The sequence below is a fragment of the Spermophilus citellus genome, assembly GCF_964194105.1.
Source record: "Spermophilus citellus genome assembly, chromosome: 18".
Lineage (NCBI taxonomy): Eukaryota > Metazoa > Chordata > Mammalia > Rodentia > Sciuridae > Spermophilus > Spermophilus citellus.
Window position 1 is genome coordinate 52,202,516 of NC_138200.1, and position 18,105 is coordinate 52,220,620.

At 52.0% G+C, this 18,105-nt stretch overlaps 1 protein-coding gene across 1 annotated transcript in view; it reads right to left on the bottom strand.

The window, feature by feature from the left end:
- The window catches only part of ATP6V0D1 (ATPase H+ transporting V0 subunit d1), a 38,377-nt gene continuing 20,272 nt past the window's right edge, over positions 1 to 18,105 (bottom strand). Inside the window, exons 2-8 of the mRNA XM_081274192.1 lie at positions 14,643 to 14,814; positions 5,921 to 6,099; positions 4,391 to 4,470; positions 1,197 to 1,274; positions 897 to 1,073; positions 722 to 799; positions 1 to 616 (exon numbers count right to left, since the gene is read on the bottom strand). Of these exons, the coding sequence (XP_081130318.1) occupies positions 455 to 616; positions 722 to 799; positions 897 to 1,073; positions 1,197 to 1,274; positions 4,391 to 4,470; positions 5,921 to 6,099; positions 14,643 to 14,814 (926 nt within the window). The 3' untranslated portion in view covers positions 1 to 454. The remainder of the gene's footprint in view (positions 617 to 721; positions 800 to 896; positions 1,074 to 1,196; positions 1,275 to 4,390; positions 4,471 to 5,920; positions 6,100 to 14,642; positions 14,815 to 18,105) is intronic.

Below are 18,105 nucleotides of genomic sequence, written 5' to 3' on the forward strand. Positions count from 1 at the left end.
TGGACTTAAAGAGGGCAGTTTTATTGTCTCAGAGGGGCAGAGCTACTTCCTCCATGCCCCAGGGACACATACACACACACATATACACACTCTATCCTTTCCAGGACTATGGGAGTGACCCTCAGAGAAGACAGCAGGCTCACACTGCTCCCACAGGTTCTCAGGTTAGGACGGGGCATGAAAGTGACTACATGCTTCTCAGACATGTCAGTAGCTGTAAACATAGGGTTGAGAGGACCTCATTGCTCTGGAGGGGGTCTTGGTCCATTCTTGGTTAGGAGGGAGGTGCCCAGCCCCTTTTCAGGCCTGAAAGCAGTCCCAGAGGGAGTCAATAAAGCTGGGTAGCCCCTAGGACAATGTGCTACCTGCCCCCAGGGCAGGCAGGTGAGCCATGGGCTTTGTCACAGCACACACAGATATACACATTTGCACTTAGGAGCTTTGGGTCAGGATGCTAGAAGATAGGGATGTAATTGTCGATCTTGGCGCGGTGGCGCTGGGCAATACACTCAGCAATCCACACAATGTTGCGACACTCCTGCTCCTTGAGCTTCACAAAAGCATAGAAGACACCAAAGTGGAACTGGTTCAAGAAGGCCAACTTGTTCAGCTTCACCTGAGGACAAAGGCAGGTGTGGTGTACATGGCCATGGCCAGACTCAGGCTTAAGCCACCAACCCCTCCCTATGCCAGGCAGGACCTGAAAGAGCCCCATGCTTACCTCATGCTCGAAGAATCGGTCCTCTAGGGTCTTGTCTCCAGGGTTGCTGCCTGCACCCTCGAAAAGCAGTTTGTATTCCTGGCCAAAGAGTTGGGGGAAGCACAAGCATGAGAGTGCTGCTGGGTACTGGAGGGATATGTGGTCTACCCACCATCCTCCCAGCCAGGGTACTCACTGGGTAGTAATCGGCTACGTTCTTGACCTGCTCATAGTCATCAGCCCTAGCCAGCTGAGCCAAGCCCTCAGGGTAGAGGCGCCCGCAGTGCGGGAAGAGCTTGGCACGGTCCTCCTTGGATAGCTCTGTGCCAAAAGAATTGATGGTGATGATGAAGGCGCGGCGGTCTGCTTCAAACTTCAGGGCAAGTGCAAAAACACAAAAAGAAAGGGAGGAAGAGGAAGATGTAGTCAGTCAGTTGGCAGAACTTCCCCCAGGGCTAGTGGGGACCAGCAGGCAGGAGGGTGGGCAGGCACTCACCTCCAGAATGGGGCACATGGCATCAGCTGTGGTCCCGCCCAGTAAGGTGCAGAACTTGTAAAAGGACTCCAAGTAGGCCTGTGTAGAGCATGGAGCTTCCTCAATGCAAGCAGGGAGACTCTGGATGCTTGTTAAGTCCCTACTCACAGCTCCCTCCTCCCCTCAGCCCCTTTCATGATAGGGATTGGTCAGGAAACTTTAGGGCAGAGCTCCTAAAATATCAAGCAATTCTAATAGTTAATCAGCAGGCAGGAGAAGCCCACTGCCTTCTACCCAGGAGTGACAGAACAGTTTCTGACCAACAGTCTGCTTCAGGGTGCATGTCTCCCACCCCCTCATCTCACAGAAAGCCAGGTTCAGAGGGACCTCCCTCTTCTTCCTGCACTTCTGCCTTCCTCTTCCCCAAATCTCCCAAACTTCCTCTTCCTGAGTCTCAGAAAGGTTTCCATGGGCTATGGAGCAAAGGTTACTCCTGAGAGTTCAAAGAGATGGCTTGAATTGAATCCCTGGGCCCTTGCTGCATCCTACCTTGCAGAACACCAGCCCCCACCCCACCAGCCCCTAAGCATCACAAAGCAGGAACCAAATTGTCAATATAGTTCCTGCTGAAGGATGGTTATTGCCTATGTAGACGTCAGCCTCCCAGTGCAATGGCTGGGCATGTAGGCTGCTGGTGGGAACAAGCACTTCCTGCCCAGGCAAATTTGATCTGTTGGGCAAAAGGAAAGGGCAGGTCATCCCAGGTCCCAAGTCCCTCCCAATACTAGCTTATAAAGGCTTCTTCTCCCACACCTCTTCACAGTCTTGCAGACCCCATGGGTAGCTCTCTTGCAGGGGTACTCTTCACTCACAGCCCTGGGGTCCCATCTTTATGGCGTGGTCACAGAGACTCTGACTTTACAGGGTAGATCCAATTCTGCTAAGTTACGGAAGGGACTTGGACCCTCAGGCTCCACTATTCCAAGAGAAAGGATCCAAGACTCAGAACTCCATAAGGACCCAGGCTTAATCTGGCTGGCAACACTGGACAGGCTGGGCTTGGGGAAGCGCCTGAGGGTGACCAGTAGGGTCACAGGAGGGAAGAAACAAACAAACAAAAAAAGGACTGGAACAGGTCAGGAATAAGAAGCCCAGAAGAAGAGTAGAATCCAGGTCAGAGAATTGCCAGGAGTCAGACAGCCTGGGGATAAAGACAGCTCCCAATCTCTACCATAGCCTGGTGTTGCTTTTCAGTCCCTCCACTAGTCAGTCCCCTGTGGCCCTCCCTGTGGCCAGTCTAGCTGGTTGTGCTGAAATCCTGAGGCCTACTCCAGTGGGGCCCACAGTTCCTATTTGTGGGGGAAGCCACCAGCCAGGTCTTGGGCTCCATGCCCAGCTGCCACCTATTTGCTTGGCCAAGCTGTATCAATCCCTGGAGAGGTTGAACCCAGGGTTGAGAAGGCTGGTAGGATAGGCCTAGACTCTCCTCTGAAGGGTAGGGTAGCTAAAGAAACTGGTAAGACCCAGGTACCAAGGTCACCTCTCCCCCACACCCTGTCTCCTGGAGTCTGCCAGCCCATGGCTGCTGTACCAGCTGCCTATAGTTCCCACCTGCCAGGCGGCTAAGGGTCCACCTAATCTCCCATCTGTGGTCATTGGGCTGGGACATTGCCTGACGAGCAGGAGGTCCTGGCACAGAGCCCAAAGTGTTAGGTTAGTGTTTATGAGCTGATGCTTGGGCAGCCCTTGCAGGTGACTCCAGCTAGAACCAGTCAGGCCCAGTGAGGGTGTGGGTGAGGCTGGGGGGACAGCCACACCCCTTATCCTGTCTCAGGGCAAAGAACCGGCAACAGGCCAGCTGGGTGGGCGTGCACACTAGGAATGTGTTCTCTCTCTCTCTTGGCTGCCTAGGCTGGCTGGCCTCCGTGTTCGCAGGGTGGATGAGAGTCCTCACTTTAGCAAACAGGCTGAGCCAGGTGTGATCCCTGGTACTGCCAGTGACTTACTGTGTGGCTTCAGACAACCACCTTACTTTGCTGAGCCTTCAGTTTTCTCATTTTATAAATGATGACAATAATGTCTACTGACTGCTAGAGTAGTCCTGAGGATGAAAGTTGAGGATGATCTTCCTATCTCTAATGTGCTCTCCACACTATAGCCAGAGAGGGCTCTCTGAGTACATTACTCTGCTGGAAATCTTTGCTAGCTGACCTTATGCATGGGATAAAGTTCAAACATTTGGCCTAGCATTCAAGGCCCTGGGTGACTTGACCCTGTGCTGCCTCTTCCTCTAGCACCTCCCACTGTCTATGTGTAACCTGCACTTCCCACCTGTTTGTGCTCTGTGCTTTCCTTCTGTGTATACCATTTCCCTGCACCATCATGACCTCCAGGCAGACTAGGGCACTTGGACTCAGGCTGTGCCAAATGTTATCCAGTCAGTTCCAATCAGAGAAAGAGAGGACCCTTACCATGGAGACTAGACAGACACATGCTCTCAGGGTTAGGTCAGCAAGTCCCTTGGCCAGGGTCATCCCCAGCTCCACTTCAAGGACTGCCCACTGCTGATCCATGTTCCAGACTATAGTCCATCAAGAGTCTTGGCACTACAGCTCAGTACCTCATCACAGCCAGAGCCCAGCCTGTCCCAAATATCCCTAATGGTCCCTAGCTCTTAATCTCTTTGGACCAGGGCAGTGCTGGCCCAGTCCATCCTCTATCCCCAGAATCAGCCATCGCCTAGTGGAAAGCAGAAGGTGGGATGTGGCATGACTCTAGTCTGGGAACCTGAAAGGCTCAAAAAGACCTGGCTGCTCCCCTCCCACTACCATAACCGAGCATACCACTGCCTTTGTTCAAGCACCTGTCCTGGCTGGCAACAGCTGAGATAGGGTAGGTCTGAGGGCTACGGTCTGAGCAGTGGCCTGTGACCCTCCTAAATGCTGGGAGACCAGCAGTCCAGGAGCCAGCTCTAACAGGCCAAGTGGTAGAGTGCCAGCCACTCCTGCTGATCTTATCTGAGCCTGCCGCAGGCACCACAGGATGGAGAGCCTGTTCCATGCAGCTTTGCACCCATCACAGGAACAAGAGAGCAAGCTGATAAGAGTCTGGTGCAGCTGTGTCCTTCCCAAAACCTCACATAAATCACCATCCTACCATACCCACAGCCCCACCCACCAACAGGTTAATCCTTCACTGCTCATGTGCAGCAATACCTTGTAGAGTGTATTGCGGATAATCTCGATGTTCATTTCATCAAGATCCTGCTCTGAGATGCAGTCCTGGAAAAAAGCCGCTGGGGAGGAAAGACATGGATGTGAAGGGTGGGAAAGAGGCAAAAGCCCTGATGATGTTCAATAACTCTGCAGGGCCCAGAGGGCCCCACCATAAGGCCCATTGAGCTAAGTATTGGGGGGCGCCCAACCCAGCCTGAGATACTTGCCTTGGAAGTGGCAGAAGCAATACTCTGGGCCATGCGCACTGACCTGAGCTTTTCCTGCCTCCTTGCTCCTAAAATTGATTTATAAAGGAGGCGGCCAGCCATAACATGATCTAATCGCTGCTGGGACAGACCCAAGTTCAGACCATGCCAAAGACAGGCTTGCATAAGAGGCCATGAGATTCTCCTTTCTCTTCTCCAGGGGCAGCTGTGGATTCAGGGCCTGACGCCCACTTCTCTGCATCCCCTAGGAGGACCTGGTGCCCACACTTGGAAATCCAGCCTTCTTCTCTTTAGGACAAGATATGAGTATAGCAGCTGGGTGGGCATGGACCAGTCACCCAGGGACCATTGCAGAACTGGAAGGAAAGGCCACAGCATGACAGAGTATCCTTACCCCTAGGAGGGCCTGCAAACTCATTGGTCTATTCTTTCTTTAAATTTAAGATGGGGGCTGGGGATATAGCTCAGTTGGTAGAGTGCTTGCTTCGCATGCACAAGGCCCTGGGTTCAATCCCAGCACCACACACACAAAAAAAGACAAAGATGGGAAAACTGGAAAAAAAAAACAAAAACAGCCTAGAACTAATTGAGAGTTACTGGGAGAACGGAAGGCATACTAGGTCAGTGGGTATGGCTTGGGCCTCTCAGCTTTGAGCCCTGAGATTCAACTCTTGATGGCTTCCTAGAGTGGTACCCTGGGGCTCAGGATATTGGCTATGAGGCACTAGCTGGTTATGGCCCTTGTGCCTTCTCCACAGCTTCCTAGGCAGGCAGGAGCCAGCACTGCCTAGGCGGGGCCCTACAGGAAGCGTGCGATTCCCTTCCCTTCCTTGGCCTCTGACATGGACCTTGCAGTCTGCCGGACACCGTCTGACCTGGCCCCTGGGACCTGCTTGCTGGAGGCAAGTGGAGCTATTTGCTTCCCTCCACTTCCTCACAGGCAGCCAGCGACTCTGTCCCTGCTTGGGGCCACAATCTGTCAGAGCTCCCAGGACTCCAATGGATCAAAGCTTTTCTCTCCCCTCCACAAACTTTGCCCTCTTCTGCACTCAGAGAAACCAGACTATTTCCAAAGTTACATGGTCTGAGGCAGGCCCTAGAGGTAGCCTCCCTGGCCCAACAAAAGCAACAGGAAAGGAGAAGTGGGGTGTTGAAGAGAGCACGAGAGGAGGAAATTAAGGAAGGACAAAGATGAGCAGCAGCAGGCAAGTCTGCCTTTTTGGCTCAGGCAGGGTTATCCTGCCCCCAACAGTCCACAAATCCCACTCCAAGGCACCAGCACTGAGACCACTGCCCAGCTCACCCAGGGGTGTGTCCACCAGAATGGCATTGTAGAGCTCAGCAGGTGTCTGTGCGATGTTCACGGCCTCCATCTGCTCGAAGCTGCCTAGTGGGTGGCACTTGGGCACAAGCTCAGCAATGGAGCGCTGGTGCAGTGTACCGGTGATGAGCAGGATCACATTGTCAATCATGTAACTGTAACTGTGGGAGACAGTCAACAGCAAGATAGCCTATCAGGGTGGAGGCCTAGAAGGCCTGTTGCAGCAACCATGTCCTTGTCTCCACCCTGCATGGGCCATTAACCCCTAACCAAGGAGTTAGGCCTCTCTTCAAGTTCTTGCCCCCTGCCCCCATCTCAGCACCAGGAGCACAGAAGAGACATGGCATTGCTCTTGTGGGGATGAAGGATTCGTGCCCCCCAAAGGATTGAGAGACAGGTAACTCCCCGAGAGTGTGAACAGTGTTATAATAGGACACAGGAACCACGGACACACAGAGGTAAGGCATGCAATCTAGCCTGGGAGTGTGCTCAGGAGCCTGACAGAGAAAAGGACTGTGAGTTGAAAGCGTATTCTGGGAAGGTGGGACAGTTTGTGCAGAGACCTGGAGGCACGCACTGAATGAAGCCGCATTTGAGGAACTGAGCAGTCAGACTGGTAGAGGGAGAGGAGGGGTGCAGCCACTGGCAGAGCAGTACTGCCAACAGAGAAATGCCTGGGGAAGGGGCTCGGGCCAGGCTGAGGGTCCTGGCTTCATCTCAAACACCAGGTACCCATGAGGGGGATATAAGCAAGGAGTAACACAGTATCCTGGAGGGACACAGTGGTGAAATGAGGAAAGGCTGAGAGGAAAGGATGGGGTGAGCAGAGACTTCTCCAGGAAACATCAAGCAGAAGCTAGTAGAGGTTCCCCGTGGAGGGAAGACCCAGGTTAAGCAGACCTACAGAGCTCTACTCCAAAGGGACAAAAACACCTTTCTCCCTAGGGCCCAAGACCAGAGCCAGGCATCTGCCCAGGAGGGTCTGGACGAGTCCCAGAGATCTGAAAGGCTGGGCTCAGGTCAGTTCTAGGCAGAGGCTACCTTAGACTGTGCCCTGCAGGAGGCCAACTCTGGAGAGTCCATGGACAGCAGAGGGGGCTGTGGAGCTAGGGAGGGTGGGGCTACCAATTCAGACTTGGCAAGGGACAATGCTCTGCTTCCAACCAAAAGACATGGCCAGGAATGGGTCTGGGAAAGAGAGTTTGTGTAGTCACCTATGACGGTATGGAATGAAGAAGGGGAGAGGGCCCCAGCCATAGTCTGGCTGCAGTAGCCACAACGATCCTCTAGTCTGTCACCATGGATGAATTTAGGGTACATGGGAGCTGGATGAGGCCTCAAGAAAATGTCCTTGAAGACTAGGCTAGCCCATGGAAGGGTGAGAGCTGGGGTGGAGGCTGCTGTTCTGAATTGGGCCCTGAGCAGAGGTCTTATTCTGGCTTCTGGGAGGACTGAAGCTAGGTTCCTACCCTGGGACAGAATGGTGAGTACCCAGTTCTCAGGCTGTTCAGTGAGGGCCTGGTAGGAAGTGGTCCCCAGTAGTAAGAAGCAAAGGGAGGTAGCAACCCAGGGCTCAGGCCCTGGCTCAGTGGGCTTTGGGGATACTCCCATAGGGCCCTCCAGAGGGTAGCAGGAGGAGGAGGCCCCAGCTCCTGTCCTGGCCTGACCCCCAGTTCCCCTGCTTGCTACATATTCCCCTAGTTCCCCCACCCCCTCTGCCCTGCTATGACCTCTGCTCTCCTGGGCTCAGGGCCAGGCAGCTGCCCTCTCTCCACTCCCAGTCTGGCTAGATCAGCTACAGGATATGCACTGAGAATACACAGTCCCCTTTCCAACTGGGGGCCTCAGACAGGGCCCATTTGCAGCTGCAAGCCAAGAGACCCATATGGCCAGCCTCCTGCCCCCAACCCCACAGAGCTGGCAGAGTAGAGGGACTGCAGAGAAAGACTGCCAGAGTTTTATGCCTTACTCTCCAGCTCCAGCCTGCATCTTCTCTTCCCTGGACAGCATACACTTTCTGTCCCTGATACCTTCTGCATCTCATGCACCTCAGGATAACTCATTGGCTTTTGATACTCCACATATGCCCTATTTAGTCCTACTGTTGCCATCTTACTCCCTGAGATAGTCACAAAGAACCTGCCCCTAAGAAAGTTCTTTTATGTTCTCACACCTTCAGACAGGGAGGAGAAAAGCACATCCCTTGGACCCACATTAACCAAGTGATCCCACAACTACTAGACCCACTGTAAGGGGAGATGAATCCCAGAGAGGGCCAATACCAGGCCCTTACAAAAAAATAAGGCAGAGGAGTTTTTCCCTACAACTGTTGTCCATATACCTTCATTCATGTCCAAGACCCCATATCCTGGCTCTACATACCCCATCTAGCCTCATTTTCTCAGAAGGATCCCCATAAGCCAGCTTCTTCTTCCTAAACCTCCCCTAACCTTGTCCATAACTCAGGGAGTCTGTTTAGGTTGAGGGTAAGGCTGGGATCAGGGCCCAAAAGAAGTGCCTTGGCACTCCGAAGGGTCCTGGCCTAGCCTCAGAGGAGAATTCTGTGGGAAGATGCTGCCATCTGGCTTTGCTGTTGTCCCTCCAATGATGTGGAACAGGCCAGCTGTGATTTACTTTTCAGCCGTGACAGCATATGTACAGGCCAGTGGTAGTCCCCCACCCCCACAATGTCCTGGCTCCTCATAGCCTGTCTTGCTATAAACCTTAGCTCATCACAGAAGGAAATGTTGGGCCACTCATGGTTGTGCCACTCACGCCTTTCCAAGGCCCCTTTCTATGCAAGCCAGGCCAGCTCAGATGATCCTGTGCTAGGCCCAGCACTTCCCTCCCACAGGGCCAGCTGCGAAGTTGCTATAGTGGAGGACTCTATTTTCCTCACCTGCCCAGTGAGGGTCAGAATCTTCTCTCCTGGGAGATGGGAGGCAGGACAAACCTAGATAACATGGCCCAACTTTATGCCAAGGCTGAGGCCTTCAGCCGGCAAGGAAACCCTCTCTTCTTCCTTCTTGCCTGACTTCAGCAGCTGCCTCCCTGCCCCCAGAGAACCACTCCACCATTCCTCCCCTCATTTGGCCTCAATAGAAGAAAATGAGGTTCCAGCTGGTCAGCATCTCCCTCCAGGGGAAGACAGCTGGGGAGTGGATGGCCGGCTGCCTGCCAGGCCAAAGAGGCCCTCATGGAGTGGGGGTGGGGCAGTCTGAAATCCTCTGTCCGGAGGCCCTCCCTTGCCCTGTGCCTCCAAACTAGCTCCAGCCCCCAAATGCCTTAGGCTGGAGTTTAGGACGTTACTTCTTCCAAGAAGCCTTCAGAGTCCCTAGCCAACACTGCCCCTCCACTGTGCCCTTTGTTGCCACCTGCTGGAGCAGCATGTCTCCTCAGCCCTGGAAAGGCAGGCCTGGTGCTGGGGAGGAGGCCATGATGACTGGGTATCCCGGATAGCCTATCCACCCAAAGTCCCCATAGCAGCTCCCATGAGCTGTTAGTAACCGTATCTATACTCAACTACATTTGGATCCTGAAGAGCCCTGTCCAGCACAAAAAGTAAACAGAAATATCTGTTATGGCCTCAGCACACCAGCTCTCAAGCCTGTTTCTCTTCTACAATCAGGATGAGTGAGTTATGTCTCATAGCAGAGGTAGTGAGGCTTTAACCTTCTCCTCATTAAAATCCTGCCCCTCCCCAGAGGCCTGGTTGGGTTGTCCCTCATGATTTGAACTTTCTAGGTCTTGAGGAACTCCTAGATGTTCCCCCTCAAGCTCAGAACAGTGTCAGTACTAGCTCTACTGCAAGGCAGGGACCAAGTCTATCCTGGGACCCTGAGTCCACAGCAGGCAAGAGCCTCAGCCTGCAAATACCAATAGTTCACCCAGTAGCCCAGCTTTTGGACAGTGAGAACTGGAGGGTCAGAGCAGGGAGGCCCAGGGAAACCTGATGCCCCTCTGTGACCAAGTAGGGCCCAAGATAGGGGTGACATGTTCTGAGAAGAATGGCAAAGTGTCAACAGGCCCTCTGGACAACTTGAAGCCACTATCCTGGGCCTCCTTCCAGTTGCTCACTCCAGCTTGTAGCGTGAGGCCATGACACAAGAGAGATGAGACCTCAGCCCCCACAGCTGGTGAAAGTTTCCCATACTCAGGTTCTGCTACTGGGCACCTAGGCTGCAGGCAGATGCTGCATACTGGGAAAGGCCCTGACTAGGAACTTCCCAGATCTCAGGCTCACTCCTCCCACAAGCAACTCTCCTATCTTCTCTTCTGGAGCTGACTCTCCTGTGGAAAAATATCATGGAATGGCCCAAATCAAGATCTTCTCCAAAGCCACAAAACACAAACTCTATCCCAAAACACAGAGCAAGTCAGTGGCTGGGCCTGGTAGGAGCCCTTGGTATAGTAACACATTAACATGTTAGCACCATGAAATTGAGTTGGGTCATCTCAAGGCCACATGCTGATGGTCTGCTTCAAGAGAAACTGTCTATCCCTTGACAGGCAGTTGCCTCCACTGTGGTCACCCACTCTCTCAAATGACTTCTCCATCCCTATCTAATCAGGGAGTCTTCCCAATGCTGAAAAACCACCTCTGAACCCTTGTCCTGTCTGAAGCTGCCCACAGGCCTTTCCAGGAATTGTCTATGTATTCCCCTGTATCCTTAGCACTGGGTCTGGCCTAGAGCAGGTACTGGCCCTGTGTGTTGGCTGCAGGCTGACTGGGATCTTCAAGAGCACTGCATACTGTCTCTCACACAGAAGGACAGAGAAGGCCTTGACCAGCTTTTTTTTTTTTTTTTTTTAAAGAGAGAGTGAGAGAGGAGAGAGAGGGGAGAGAGAATTTTTTTTTAATATTTATTTTTTAGTTCTCGGCGGACACAACATCTTTGTTGTTATGTGGTGCTGAGGCTCAAACCCGGGCCGCACGCATGCGAGGCGAGCGCGCTACCACTTGAGCCACATCCCCAGCCTCCTTGACCAGCTTTTGCTTGCATACCTTCAGTGATTGGGCACTCATTACCTCCTGCAAAGCCTGTTCCTACAGGCTTTGAAGCTGTAGGCAGAAGCTCTGAAGGCAGAAGCTCTCTGAGCTAAGTGACCTTTGTGGTGGTCTCACCCTCTATATCCAGCTGAGCCACCTGTCTGCACAAGGCCATGGCCCAGGATGGGGTATTTAGTTGATGCTTCTACCTCCTAGAGGACCACACTCTCCTCTCTGGGGACATTCTTCTGGTCATTTCTAGGTAGCTTCCTCCTCCTCAGAGGGGGTACCACACCTGGAGAATGTTGTGAGAGCACAAGGCTCATTACTCAGGACATGTATAGTCCCCTCAGCCTAGAACACCTTCCCCCGATTTTTTCCTTAAACACCTAACCCTCAGTCAAATAGGTACCTCCTATGAAACCAGTCATGAATTCCAAGTCTGGGGGAATCCTTGATACAGGCCCTATAGGAAGGCTTCTTCACCCATTTCTGCAACACTCCTCATACCAGAATGACCTGATGGGGCAGAATACTAGTGGGGGCTGGATGCTACCTAGGGACCAGGCCTGACGACCTTGGTCACATGAAGGCCAGGACTGACTTAGTCAAGCCTTGTGGTAGACTGATAGGACTGTTGGAAGCTGGCTGGAGATTCAAGAGATAGGAGGGAGGGTGAAAAACAGACAGGCAATGTAAAAGTTTAGGCTCCATGAAATGGGTTTTTAATGATGTTAGAGAATGGGTTAGAAGCTACTGGGAGGGAATCTGGAAGAAAAGACAACTGCATATACAGGAATGAAAAGGGGTGGCCACTCAGGGTACAGGAAGCAGGATGAGGGGATCCAGAACACTGGTAGAAGGATCCCAGAGTAAAAAGGGTGCATCTTCCATTGAAACAGAGTTGTTGGGGAAGATACAGATGAAGTGCTGGGAGGCATTCTGGCTTTTATTGTCTTTGTGGAGGAGGAGGTGGGCCATCTGCCCAGAGAGGTGGAGGTTGCAGGCAGGACAGAAATGCTGTTTAAGATGGAGAGATGGTATTCTCACCTTTGGCAGGGGTCTTCTGGGTGCTGAGAAGGGAAAGAGGCTGCTGGGCAGAGACAAGCTAAGGCTAGCTAAGTAGGTAAGCATGCATATCTGGCAGCAGGGATGACACCCCCAAGGGTAGGCTTTCCCAGCTTTGCTCCCACAATGGAGGTGGAGGGAGGAGCTCCAGGCTGGAGGCTGCTGGGATTCCTCCAGGGCTGGGGGGCCGCCAGCCGGGTGGGACCATGAGTTGGACGGCCAAGAGAGCTGAGGATGTTGGCAGAAGAAAGTTTAAATGATGGACTAGGGATCCTCAGCTGGGGAGGGTGTGAAACAAGACAGAAGAAGTAGAAGGGGAGAAAGCAAGGCCTAATGTCCTGCTGAGTTCTGAACCCATGTCCCACAGGGGGCCGAGAGTGGGTTGTAGCTCAGTGGTTACAGGCTATGTAAGAGAGGGGGTGTCTGACTCAGCAAATTCAGGGGTGGAGCAGTTCCAGGTAGTGACATGGCTTTGGGCTGCCACTGATAGGGGTGACTGAAGCGGAGAGCAGAGGAGCAGGTCGTTGGAGATGACGGGGTCAGGGAATATGCAGCCACAGGCTCAGACAAGCTGACACGTGGCTGCTAACCTTTTCCCAAGTGAGGGCAGGAGTGAGTGGATGAGAAGGCTGTGAGCCACAATCACCCATGAATGGAAGGGGCGGGAAGTGGAGGATTTGGACAGCCTGCCACAGGATAGTGCTTGGCTGCTTTAAGCACACTTGGTGCTTACTGCCAACCTCCAGCAAAGAGCTGGCAGCTGCTTTGTCTCAGTCACACTCGGAGCCTTCTCTAGTTTCGTGGCCTGGCAGGCTGACACCAAGTCAGGCCAGGAGTTAGATGTACAGGCAGGTGGGCAAGTGGCAGCAAGATAGATGACCATTACCCTCTGACCACTACAGGGTCAAGCTTCCCCTGGCTGGCCTACCTGACAAGACCATAACATTCACCAGGAAGCTGAAATAACCTTGGGCAAACAAGGCAAAGGTGAAGGCCGGGCTCTGACAATAAACGCATTGCTTCCTGGTATGTCCTCAGCTCTGGCCTTAAGACAGGAGACACACAGGCCAGGCCAAGATTTAGGTGACAGATGGCACTCTGCAGTGTGACCTTCCAATGCAGCAGCACATGATATACTCCACTTCTGGCTTCCTGCCCAAGTAGGTCCATGTTGGCATATCTTGACCTCAGGGGCCATGGCAGTGTGAGGATGGGCCCAGTTAAAATACTAGGGAGGGGTTGGGGTTGTGGCTCAGTGGTAGAGTGCTTGCCTAGCATGTGTGAAGCACTGGGTTCAGTCCTCAGCACCATGTATAAATACATAAATAAGTCAATTAAATGAAGGTCCACTGACAACTAAAAAACAAATTAAAAAAAAAAAAAATAGTAGAGAGGCTGCTAGGAAAGGAGGTCTGTGACCTGGAGGGGGCCTGCTTGTCAGCTTGGCTCTTTAGGTGTCCTAGGCTGTGGCTGGCTCTTCCTTGAGGATGGAAACCTCTAGCTTAAGCCCCCATTTGAGCAAGTGGATCCTGTGCAAGTGGCTGCTCCCTGCTGGGGACAGGAATAAGACCAGACAGCAGGCATCTCACCTGATACCTGCAGGGACAAATGGAGTGGTATGTCTACTCCCAAGGAAGAGGGTGGGAGCATCCTAATCATGGAATGGAAAAGCTAGACAATACCTAGCAGAGTGCAGGGAAATGCTTTCCCACAATGACACACACTCACATGCCATGGGTATAAAGCATACTCAAGGCTAATCTCTAATGACTATTCTGCAGCTGGGTAGCATAGCTACCTGGGGCTGGATTATTTCTTTGTCTGCCAGGCTCTGGCTCATGGCTTCTGGACTGTCCCTGCAGAGGAAGCCTTTCTACCTCCCTGTGTTTGTAGGCACACATAGCAAGCATACAATGACTGCCCAGTCCAAATACCCGCTTCCAGCCTGTAGGCCTGGGGTCCTCTCCTCTGCTAAGCTTCCCCAGGAGCTGTAGAGAAGAGCCTTACTGTAGGCAGAGCCCCACCCAAGGGTTATGATGGGGAAGCTGGTGCAACCAAGGGTTATAAACATGGGGTCCTGGCCCACCTGACTCCTGTTAGCTTGGTCCAGAACTGGGAAAGGCAGCATGGCATTCAGCCTTCCCCAACCTGTACCCCTGCCTAATCTCCGAGATCCAGGTCCTGATCAGAACAGATGGAAAGGGATCTCAGCCCAAAAAGGGCCAGAGGGCCTGCATGGCCTATTCAAAGAACTGGCTTGTCAGACCTCTGTCCATACCCTGACCCTTCACTGCAGCAGAAGGTGAAGCCTGTTGAGTGTTCAGAGTGAGTGCTGTAGGGTAAGTGAAAAAAAGAGCTCCCATTTTCCCTGGTCTCCCCACCCCAATCTCTTTAACACCAGGCTAGGTATTATAAGGAAAGAGGCTGGTGACCCCATTTAACGGACTGTGACCTGGAGGTCCAGAATTGTTGAATGACCAGTTCAGTTACACAGCCCATGAGGACCCTGCTGGATGACAGCTGACCTGACAGAGCTATCATAAAGTCTGACAGCTGACAGAGGCATGAAGACATATGGCTTAAGCCATGCTGGGGCCAGATCATGTCAGTGTAGCTACTCTGCCCAGGACAAGGGGGCTCACTCACGTAATGAAGTCCAGGAAGCTGGCAAGTGGCTCATAGGCGTGGTTCCTCATATGGCGGAACTCTACCACCATCTTCTCCTTGAGCCGGTCATCAATGACTGACACTGTCAGAGGCGATGCCTCATTGGCCAGGAAGTTGCCATAGTCTGTGCTCTGCAGGTGCAATTTCAAGTCTGAAATCCAAGGGAAGAGGGTGAGGACTAGCCTTATGGAACCTCCCTCAGTGTACCATGTTCCCATTCCCACACAATTTGGCCAAGCCTCTCCCTTGCAGCTCTGTCCTGCTACTACCCTAAGTTCCATCTGCCTGATGGCTCAGGGCCTATCACAGGGAAGCCAGACCAAGACCTTGGAGATGTCCCAATTCCTCAGGCTAAAAGGCAGCACATTGGCCCTAGTGTACAAGCACAAGTAGAACAATTGTACCCCAAGATGGCAAGGTTGGGAAACCTCAACCCAAGGTTCCATTCATTACCCACAACCTTTGAGGAGCTAACCTAAAACAGAATATGAGAAGAGCCCTACATTCCAGGGCCATCCCTTCCTTCAGATCATTCCTCAAACACCCCCTCTTTCAAGGCCTCTCCTGCAGTCCTCTCACTCTGTTCATTTACCTGTCATTTTTCTTTGTAGCACTTACCCCACCTGATACAGGGCACATAAGTTCCATGAGGACAGGGAGTCTGGGTCACTGTGGTATTCTAAAGCATAGAACAGAGTATGCTCTGATGTTTGTTCATACTCAGTAAATTATTGCAAAATGAATGAAAGATGGGAGACAGTGGGTGAAAATAGCAGTTAAGTTACTCCTGGATTTTGATATGAGGGATATGGCAGTGATGGCAGTGATTAGGAAGGGACATGTGTGCATGCATTTGTGTGTCCATCAGTCAACTCTGGCTTCTGCTGCTTGGTGACTGCATACTACTCCATCCCTTGGGGAGGTTGCCAAGGGATGATAGGAGGGACTACACTTGTGACCACTTCCATATGCTTCCCCGAGACCTCCTTCATTGTCCTTTGGGCTCAGAAAGCCATGCAATCCTGGGATGCTTAGAGAAAACGGGAGGTAGAATATGCAACCTTTCTATAGGCTTAAGGAACTCCTGTGAAGTCCTTCCTGCTGTACCCCATCAAAAGAATGCACCCAGCCCACAGTCAAGTGTGCTAAAGGAGATAAAAAAGTACATGAGAGAGGGCATAGAGGGAGGTGTACAAGCTGCTGCAGTGAACACTGTCCACCTGTGTGTCTGGTAGGTGGGCTGGTAGCAGGCAGTACTAATGTCCTCCCAGGCACTGACAGAGGACTTTAACCTTTTGAAGGAGAGTCTTCAGGAGGAACCTGTTACCTTCACTCTCACACTGCCATTCATGTCTACTCTTCTCCCATGGCCACCCAAGAGCAAACAGAAGAAAAGGCAAGATGATGTGGAGAGAGACCAACCTGTCCCACAGATCCTGCTGCCACACCCAGCTATATCACTCAGGGCTTCTGCAATGAGCCCTTACTTTGGGCTCTATCCTTCCCTATCCTAACCAGTTTGGCTAACCCAGCTATTCCTAGAGTAAAGCATGGGGGAAAGAAAGTGCTTTGCTCAGTAATACTTGGGTTGTTGAAGTGTTTGATTATTTGACTGGTTTTTATTAAAAAAAAAATCTCAACTGTAATTGATAGTTACTACCATAGTAGTATATTGCCTGTATTTCTACCTCCATAAATGGACTTATGTGCTAGATTTTAATAACCTTAACCTTGGATAAATATACAAGTCTTAAAAAAAACATGGCTTATTTGTGCAAATTGATTGGTTTTGAAACATTGTTAATGCCCTAAAGTGGTTTTTGTGGGTGTGAAACAAATGGTAAAAATATTGAATTGGTTCCCCTTATTATAAACAAAGCCTGCTGAATTCATCAAGTCATGTTCATGCCCTGATTTTACATACTTGTGTCTATTAACAAACACTGTGATACTAGGGAAAAAAAAAAACAACCATGGACAGGGCTTCTGTCTAGGCTCAGCAATCACCAAAAACTTCATTAGGGAAAGCTGCAGAATGAATGGCACCTAGTGGTCAGGACTGACATGTGGTATTCTGGGTCAGACTGTCTGGCAAACCTGTCCATTTATCCATGCACTCTCTGCGCAAGCTGAGAGCCCTTCTCAGGCCATGAGACTTCTCTTCCACTAACAGCTTGGGCCTGGGGTCAGGAAAGATACACAAGGAGGACCCCAGGGTAAACCCAGTTCTCTATTTTCTGGGATAGCAAGTCTGGCTCTGGACCTCACCCCAACCTCCCAATCCCTCCCATCCAAATTACTGGAGGACCAGGCCTCCTCAGGCATCTGTGCACACCCTACCCTTCGGAGCCTTGGCACATGCTGTTGGGAGGCTTTCCTGAGCAGGCTATCACCTCCCACTTTCGATCCTCATGAGCTCTCTTGCAGTGTGAAACTTCCCCTACCCCAGTCCCCACTTTTGCTCCACATGGCTCCTCTCCCTTGAAAGGCTAGTGCAGCCACTGCCAAGCACCTTTTCCCATCTCTAGCTCAGTGACTCTCCATCCAATACCTGGCACTGGTCAGGTGCCACTCTTCATCTCAGACCCACTTTAAGTGGAAAAACATAGGTTATGCAGTAGACTCAGCCCAAGGCCAGAAGTAACCTTTGCATTGAACCTCCCAGATACATCTATTTCACAGGACAGGAAATCAGGCAGAGGCAAAATCTTGTTCACAGTTCCAGTTGGGGTGTAGAGGGGAAGGGATATAGTGAAGGCCTGGTGGATTCTCTAGCTCTGGTCTCCCCCAGTACTCTGCAACTCTTTTCCCACATTCTTCCACAGCCCTTGGCCCAGGATAGGCCTTTCAGGTACAAATAGCCAGACAGCCTTTAGTCCTAGAAGAGCTGGCTGATGGCAAAGGAGCTGGCCTTGCAGGCTACCTGAACACCCACTGCTGACCTGCCAGTCATAAGACTAGACTGTCATGATTCAGTGACAAGTCCCTCAAGCACCATTTGTGGTACAAGCCATTCCTTCCAAGAGAAACTAGGAATGTGTGCACATGAATGAGCAAGGCAGAGCCAGGCACTCTCCTTTGTATGCCTCCCATCCCTTGGGCTTAGTATGGGCCTCAGAGAAAACACCCCTGTGCCTTGGCTGCTGCGTTCTGCTGACACTGCATCTGGGGAACCGTGGCTCCAAGCACTGCTGGAATGCAGGCGGCCGGATGGTTTCTGCTGGCGTGTGTCAGATCAGAGCAAACCCAGGAGACTCTACTGAGAACCCTGCCCAAGGCCAGAGGAGTCTTCCTTACCAGGAAACTCAATTTTAAAAGCCCCCAGGGACAATGTCAAAGGGCCGTTCCAGACCACTTTTCCTGGCCAAGCCCCATGTCTGCCTGTGACCCAGGGAAAAGGGACAGCCTGCCAGCCAAGAAGGCGACTTAGAGGGAGGCAGGC